Source organism: Paracoccidioides lutzii, assembly GCF_000150705.2.
Source record: "Paracoccidioides lutzii Pb01 unplaced genomic scaffold supercont2.1, whole genome shotgun sequence".
In the NCBI taxonomy this organism is placed as follows: Eukaryota; Fungi; Ascomycota; class Eurotiomycetes; order Onygenales; family Ajellomycetaceae; genus Paracoccidioides; species Paracoccidioides lutzii.
The window spans coordinates 2,208,408-2,216,766 of record NW_015440947.1 but is presented as its reverse complement, the minus strand read 5'-3'; the positions used below and the strand labels follow the sequence as shown (position 1 = coordinate 2,216,766).

General features: G+C 43.9%; 2 protein-coding genes across 2 annotated transcripts; both read right to left on the bottom strand.

Moving 5' to 3' along the window:
* Nucleotides 1–290: 290 nt before the first annotated feature.
* Nucleotides 291–1,485, bottom strand: PAAG_00629 (oxidoreductase; the record flags this gene model as incomplete). The annotated part of the gene is made up of 2 exons (XM_015844083.1): nt 291–584; nt 676–1,485. 2 exons carry the CDS (start codon nt 1,483–1,485, stop codon nt 291–293), a joined length of 1,104 nt encoding a protein of 367 aa, XP_015700418.1.
* A 1,834-nt stretch (nt 1,486–3,319) lies between these two features.
* Nucleotides 3,320–3,757, bottom strand: PAAG_00628 (hypothetical protein; the record flags this gene model as incomplete). Its single annotated transcript, XM_002798043.2, has 1 exon — nt 3,320–3,757. One exon carries the CDS (start codon nt 3,755–3,757, stop codon nt 3,320–3,322), a length of 438 nt encoding a protein of 145 aa, XP_002798089.1.
* Between the last annotated feature and the right edge of the window lie 4,602 nt (nt 3,758–8,359).

Here is an 8,359-nt window from a genome sequence, read left to right as displayed (position 1 = left end):
ACCAATCGCTTTAAAATAATATCCACTTGGACTTCTACGGTTTTGATATCGATAATTGGTTTTTTTTTTTTTTTTTTTAAAAAAAAAAAAAACAATTTTACACTGCTCGTAATAAACCCGATTGGTCGGATATATACCAATCCATGTAGTTTGAGATCTGAATGATCTTGACATGAATTAAATGGATAGCGTATAAAAGCATTATGTGTGCTCATTTATCATGTTAACTGTTGGGGGATATAATCTATTGAAATAGGCCAACCCTGAAAACCAACAAGGACATATGTTAATTACAACTTACTATCACCAGTGCTTCCAATCTCGATAACCAATTTGCCAAACTGGCTAGCATTCTTCATATCATCGAACAACCCGTCAATGGCCTTGATATTATCAATTCCCTGCACAACGCGAGAAATAATAGGCTTGATCTTGTGTTCATTGACAAAAGCTATCATTTGCCTGAATTCCTTCCGAGACCCCATAGTCGATCCTTTGACTTCAATGTTTTTGAGGAATGCAGGAGTGATGAATGGCATCTTGGGTGATACGGTCATGCCGTATACGGAGATCACGCCGCCAGCCTGTTGATAGGTTGTTAGCAAATTTCTACCACTCATCTAGCGGAAGACATATATTTCCCCGGAAATTTAGGGCAAATTGTTTCAATTATACCTTTAGCAACTTGACCCCTTTCTCAATCGAATTACCGCCGGCGCCATCAATAATAGCGTCGAAATTCTTCTTACCAGGCGGCAGCAACGCCAACGCCCTCTTTTCCCACTCATTGTCCTTGTAGTTTACTCCCCCCTTAGCTCCCAGCGCCACAGCCATCTTAATCTTCTCCTCGCTCGCGCTCGTCACAATCACATGCACACCCCTCGCAACAGCGAACTTCAGTACCATCAGTGCAACTCCACCGCCAATGCCCGTAATCACAATGGCAGCCCCCTTGCTCGAGTTCTTCGCTCCGGCCTTCGTCACCAGCGCTCGCCATCCCGTAAGGCCCGCCAACGGCAACGCCGCTGCCTCCGCATCCGTCAAGTGCGTAGGTGCCTCTATAACCTCATCTATGTCAAGCGTGACATATTCCTGCAGTGTTCCCTTAGGATTTAACTTTGTTCCGCCCATGATTGAGTATGCCGTTGGAGACTCGGGGCCTTCCTCCGCATCATCCCAGCCGGTTCCCGGGTTCAGAATAACTCGCTTTCCGAGCCATGATTGAGGCTCATTGACGTCTGGGCCTGTCGAGATGACGATGCCGACTCCGTCCGCTAGCAGAGGTACACCAAATGTTACTCCCGGGTATAGGTGTTGGCGGAGGAAAAGGTCTCGATGATTAAGAGCAGCAGCCGTTAGCTTTATGAGGAGTTCGCTGCCTTGTGGGGTTGGGATGGGAACGGTCTTGAGAGCGAGGGGGTAGTAAACTTGGCCTGGTTTGCCAGGTTTCCCATCTATGGGATCGATGGTAATGGAATAGGGCATGTTGCGGGCCAATTGGAATTGTGAGAAAATCGTGATTGAAATATCTCCGTGCTTTTTTATTTGTTTTATTAGTCCCTCTAATGGGTTAATGTGTGAGATATTTTGGCCCGAGTTCGATGCAGTGCATCAAATTTCAATGTTTACATTTGAATTTGAATTGTCCCTGAATGGATACATCGGTTAGACGATGTATTACAAATCAGGGGGAAAGCATATGCACTCACAAGCTGTCGAAAGGATGTGTGAAGAGCCAATTCCGCCATACCAACTCTTTCTTTATCTTGAGATTATATTTCTAGGTTTAGCCGACGGTTAGTTAGCCGACATAACTACCGGTTCCTCGGTATGACGTGATGGGTAATTTAGCATAAGAATGAAGTTTATTATTTTAGGCAGATATCGATAAAGAAAGAAATAAGGGAAAATATGGTGTGTGAAGAATCGATATTGATCTCAATATCGAGGTCGGTGTTCAAACAGACAATCCGTCTGCTGCTGAAGAATAGCGCTGATAGTAACTGAATGATGTCTCCTCCTGACGGCAATCGATTAAATGGACAGACATACCACTCGCATCAATGATTACAGACATCATTTTCAAATCCTAGGGAAATTACAAACGAATGTCCTGAAACGGCAGAAAAGTGGCACCGCAGGATCCTCACATAGAATGAAGCTAGTTATCCATGTCAAGAGATGGACAGACACCAACGCTGCGCAGGTTAGCTCTAGGAATGGATGCATAGCCGAATGGTTTGTCATGAGAAATGGCAATCAGTTCTGGTATCGCGAAACTGTGCTTCTAAACAGCGTTGACAACTTCTTCTATTTACTTTCACACCATGAATCTGAATCGCGAGATGTCAGACGAGAATAGCACAGAATCCAATAAGTGAATAGCCACCATTTCATTCTACTCAGCTCCGCCCGTTAATATCTGCGAATTCCACCCGGCTTTATAGCCACTGGTCGTTCACTTCACCTCCATGTTAAACTACGACTTAGTTACGTCTGCTAAATTACATACAAAAGTCCATATTCGAGCATGAGAGCGTCTAGCGATTTCCCACTTCTGAGTAAGTGAGTGACTAAATGAAATAGCTCTTTTGTGGCGTTTTCGGTGGATGTTTTGGGGGGCTGCGCTGGTCGGAAGCACTGGTGAGGAATAGTTAGCTAGTTACCCAGTAGGTTTGCGCTGGCTACGCTGAGAAGTCAAATTTTTGCTGTAGGTCTTTATTCCGTGCAAAGTATTCCTCTCAGTGATGCTATCCACCTGGAAAAGAGATGAAAGAACTTCACATAACGTCATTAGCAGCAATAGATTTTAATCGCAACTGGATGTCAGGGACGTGCTAGATGGGAATCGATATATCTAGGCTAGGATTAGCGGAACTTGTCGAATTGGCAAACTGTGTACAGGGGGTTATTCATCAAAGCGTTGCCAGAATGTGAGCATGAGAGTCGCCTGTACTTGTGAGTTCTAGTTCAAGAGTGGATTTCTATAAAACCTCGTTGGCCCATATCATTGAGATTCAATGGTTAAAGATTCAATGCTGAACACTGTTTTCTAGAAAAAGGAGACTCTGCATACTGCCCAAAGCGTATATTGGCTTTTTGTATGTGCTCTGTTAGCACTTCTGGCGGCCATTACACACATTATGCATTCAACCCCTGGTCGTCCCCACGACCCATAGTTACCAAGCAGGAGCCGTTAGTAATTACTTTTAGTTCAAGTGCAACAACCCCATAGCCGGAAAAGCCTCTTTTGTGGCGCCCATAATCAACACCAATTCAATCCATCTCAACTGCTCCACGGATACAATAAACCCCAAATCTAAAACGCCAACCTCGCGGCATTAAGCGTCATCCCCAACAACACAGCCGACGATGTAACAAAAATCGAAAACCGCCTCATGATCTGGTTGGTCGAGCACTGCACCAAACTATGAAGAACACGCAGTCCCACATATGCCCACGCCATTGCCACATCTGCTGAGCTGCCCCTGCGCTCATGCAGCAGCGCAACCGCAAGAGCAATGGCGTAGAACTGTGTTGGCTGCTCCATGAGATGGTTGTAGTTGTCCGCGATCCAGCGAATGTGAGGTGGGAATTTGTTCGCGAACTGCTCCTTGGTTACTGTGGGGTCGATGGTGACTTTGTACTTTTCGATAGCTGGGATGCGCTTGGAGTACATCCAGCCTTCGATGATGAATGTCCAGATATTGAGCGCGACGATGGGACCGAGGACGCCGGCTTCGCGCACGGCGGACATTCTGTTTAGCTTTTGCTTCTGGTTTTTGGGAGTCGAGCGCAATCGAGGGGATTGGCGCTGTTGTCGCGTCGGCAAATTTGGAGGTTATGGGGATATTGATATTTTGTATTTCTATATTTGTGGATTTTTGGAAGTACGGAATATTAGTTATTCTATTGAACTCGAAAGGTGAAACGGATGTCAATTGAGGATTTTAAAGGGTCGTGGAATTCTGTTGCCTGGCCCTGGCCTCTTTTAATATTCTTTATTCATGGTTCGACCGCGGGCTTGGCTTCAAATATCATCCCCCCTGGCACACAGAGTCTGCGGCGGCTATGGCTGCCACGGCTGCCATGCTTGTGATGTAGTTACCCCGCTTTCGCGGTCCCCATGAATGGTTAAAGTTGACCGAAGATTTGGAACCAATTTCAATTAAATTCAGCTTGATAGGGATCAATGAGAGTCAATAATACTTGGCCGGAATCTGCGTCTTATAGGCACTGCACCTCTCTGACGCGGAAAGTAAGGGATGATGAAGGCATCCATCTCGTTCCTGTTTTGTGTATTGGTATAACGAGTTGTTATTGAATATAACTTCTGAAGGGATCAACGGGCTATTCTGAATAATGAGATCGTTGCTTACTTCATTACATCAAACATGTAATAGAGTCCAAAAAGAACATGTAAAATATTCTTCATTGATGAGCCCTGACAAACTTAAGGCTTCCCAGGCGTACAGTTGAACGTGGTTTTACATTGCAGCCAGTAAAACCTTCAGCGTGGTTTATGCTATATAACTAAATCATGACAACTGGTCGTACCAAACAACTCTATGCTCTTAACCAACTCTAACCTTAACCTCTAACTTATTCTAATTCTAATCTCTAATTCTAATTTAATTCCAATCCTAATCTACACCTAACCCTGGTGTTAAAAAAAAAAAAAGGAGAGCTCAACTTGTAAACCACATTCAACTCTTTTTAAAACCATGTTCAACTGGACTTTCATGTATGGTTTATACTATAAATCGTGATATCCTCTCATTAAGTTACTTACACTAATCATATCTCACATCTATATGCGCTTAATGGTGGTGAATTTGTCATATTTCTCTGATTCTTTTACTCTTAATTAAATTTAATTCTAATCTAATCTAATACCCTTAACCCTGGTGTTGAGGGTGGTGAGGTTGAAGAGATATAATATGTATTTATGTTGCAGAGTAACTCTAGTAGACTGGGTTTTAGATGAGGTGAAACCGAAATTGGTAAAAAGTGGGCCTAACTTTTTTACAATCTGAACTCGCTGAGGAACATGTTCAAACTGATTTTGATATGAGCCTCTATGTAGCCAACCGACCACAAAATGGTGTTTATTTGAGTTATTCATATTCTCCCCCTTCTTTCCTTATCTATCTGAACAGCCAAGCCATGTTCTTTTCCTTTAAATGCTCTGTGATGTATGCTAAACAATCGGTCTGCATTCAAGTCCAATTTCTGCAGTTCATTCCGATTCCTTGCGAAGTTTTTGTTGGGCGTGTGTTGCCCGGGCGGCCGCCCCGCCGCACGTGATATAGCGTATATTAGATAGCTAGCTAGGCCTCCCAATATGAGAGATTCAACCATCCCACAGGTTATGGCCCGGATAGCAGTTTTTAAGCAAAACAAGACGTTTTAATTAGAATACGCTGCAACCAACGCGATATTGGATGAGTTCGACTAGATTTCCTTTAAAAACGCTCTTTTTACACTAAAAATCAGAAGATCCCAAGGGGATACTCTCTGTTGTGAGAAAGCAATCGCGTCCGCGAAGGAATCAAAACAAAACATCATTTTTCTCTTTTTCCTGATTTTCTTTCTTTTCTTAAATTTTTGATCTGAGGATACCCAAGTCTTGTGTCTAGATGAGTAGATTACCCCCTACTCCTCAATCAGAACGAAAGAGATCTCTACATTCCCATTCAAAGGCCCAAGAGACGTTCCCTACACTCTACGAAGAAGGTGTAGTGGATACGGTGCCCACCTCAGGAGATGAAGGAGAAACTGAATACGTGTTAGTGGAAGAAGCAATGGAAGAAGCCAGCTCAACCCATGCCAATCCCTACCCTCAATGCCAATGGCATGATCACGATGACCGCGGCCGATCTTCTCACGTTTTGTCAACAGATGATGACCGCGCGGGAGAACGCCCGTACGAGTGATACTACCCCTGTGTATACCCTAAAACAGGAGATACATGAATATCATAAGGAGGTGCAAGCTTCGATGGATACGAAGACCATGACGACATTCGATGGAACCAACTACCAAGCATGGAGGATTGGCATTCTGGCGGACGCGGAGGTTATTGGCGCCACTGATATCCTTATGAAAAACCAACATGAACCGCCTGAAGAATATGACACCAACCAGTTGGATAAAGAGCGTTGGACAGTACATACAAAGGCCTTATACCATTGAATGTTGCAGTCCCTACTGGGACCTGTACATACAATGATTGGAGTATTAGAACCAGATAACGCGGCTGCCCTATGGCAGAAGATCAGCCAGGAATACACTGTCTCATTGGCAGAGGAACATATGAATGTCATGAAGGAGCTCTCAAACCTTGCTGTCAAGGATAATGACTATCTTGCCTACCAAAGGAGATTTCACTACCTGATTGCACAGCATAAGGAGTTAGCCACACAAGATGACAATTTTTATCACAATCTTTTCCTTATTGGCCTACATGAACATCAGAAGGTGTTTGTAAAGACCTGTCTTGATGACTTCTACGCAACTGGCCAAGATCCAATCATGAACATGGATATTGATGATTTGATGAAGCAGTTAATCAATCATACAAGCAAGACAAAAGAGTCTGATTGTCTGAAGACCTCTAAAGTGAACACTGCCACCATGAATGGTGATAACAAGCAGTCCAATACATTGACTATTGCCTCAAAATGCAATGTTTGTGACCGCGTAGGACATACAAATAAGACCTGCTGGTGCCAGCACCCAGAGTTAGCGACCAATCAATGAAGGGAAGTGAATAAGGATAAGATCGTCAAGAATACCAATGAGAATAGTGGCGGATGGAAACCGAAGAATAATAAGGGGAAAGGTAGATATAAGAATGACAAAAACAATGAGAAGATGCCAGATCTCCTTGCCTCTCAACCTAGTGCCAACACCACAATCGCACTATCCGCGTCATCCAAGATATCATCCAAACCATGGTATTTGGATACCTGCGCCAGCTTCAATATGAGCGGCGAGAAGCATTCGATGATACATACAGTGTCTTTTGAAGGTAATCTCAAAGTTAATACAGTCAACGGAGGACAGGGACAGGTTAAGGAAGTTGGGGATATCCTCCTAGAATCAGATGGGGGGGATATCATGGTAAGAGATGTCCATTGGATCCCAAATCTAACCATCAACCTGTTGTTGTTCACGAAGCTAGAAGACCAGGGTTTCCAATTTGAATTATCCCCATCTACCCTGTCTTATTTCATTATTTGAGCGCCAAACAGTGTCATATTTACCGCGATCCGAACGCCCCAAAGCTCCATATACAAGATTGTCGAATGAGAATCAGAAGTTGATGTCCACCATGCGTCCAAAGCGGTCAACTTCGCCGCCCAATCCTACATATACAGAGACGCGATGGTGACGGTCGATGAATCTGGTGATAAACTGAATAAGATATTGAAAACCCTCACGGAATGGCATGTTGACCTGGGTCATATTCATGTTGGGGTGATAATTGCTTTGGCAAAGAATCCACTATCAGGTGTATGAATCAAAGGCCCCAAATCAGGACTATTCTGTGACGCCTGTGTCAAAGCTGGAATGACACAAAAATACTCACAGACCCCAATGCCACGGGTGCTATGAGTGATGGAATGTGTGCATATCAATATTGCAGGCGGAGGCAAGACGCTCAATGAGATGAATGATCACCCTGTTGAATCCTGCCAGGGGATGAAATATTACATGCTAATCACCAATGATGCCACCTGTTATAGGTGGATCTACTTTTTGCATGCGAAGGACCAAGCTGTCGATTTTTACAGCCACTGGGTCCAATTCATGAAAAACCTCAGTTTCACCCCGCCTGCGTACATGAGAATGGATATTGATGGCGTATTCCATTCCAAAAAGATGTCTACAATTATGACCAGTCAGGGGATGATTTGGGAGCCTACAATCCTCCATTCCCCCCACCAAGACAGCGTATCAGAGTGTGGCATTCATACAATCATGGCGCGTGCCAGGGCAGTCCTTATAGGAAAGGATATCCCTAAGAAGTTCTGGGTGGATATTTTGGAAACAGTAGTGTTGATCATGAACAACACACCTACTTCCACCATCTTGTATAATTTGAAATTTTGGCCTACAGATACTACAGATGAATCACAGCTCATATGCTGTCCTCATACAATCCTGTTCTCTGTGCTCCTAAACATCCTGCCAGAGGTTTTGCACTTCCGCGAGCTCGGATCGGATGTTTACACTCACCTCCACAGATCACAAAAACCCGCGGATAAGCTGTCTGCCAGGGCAGAATCATATAAGCTTATTGATTTTCACGGTAAATTGATTTTTCATTTGTGGAATCTCATGACAGACAAGC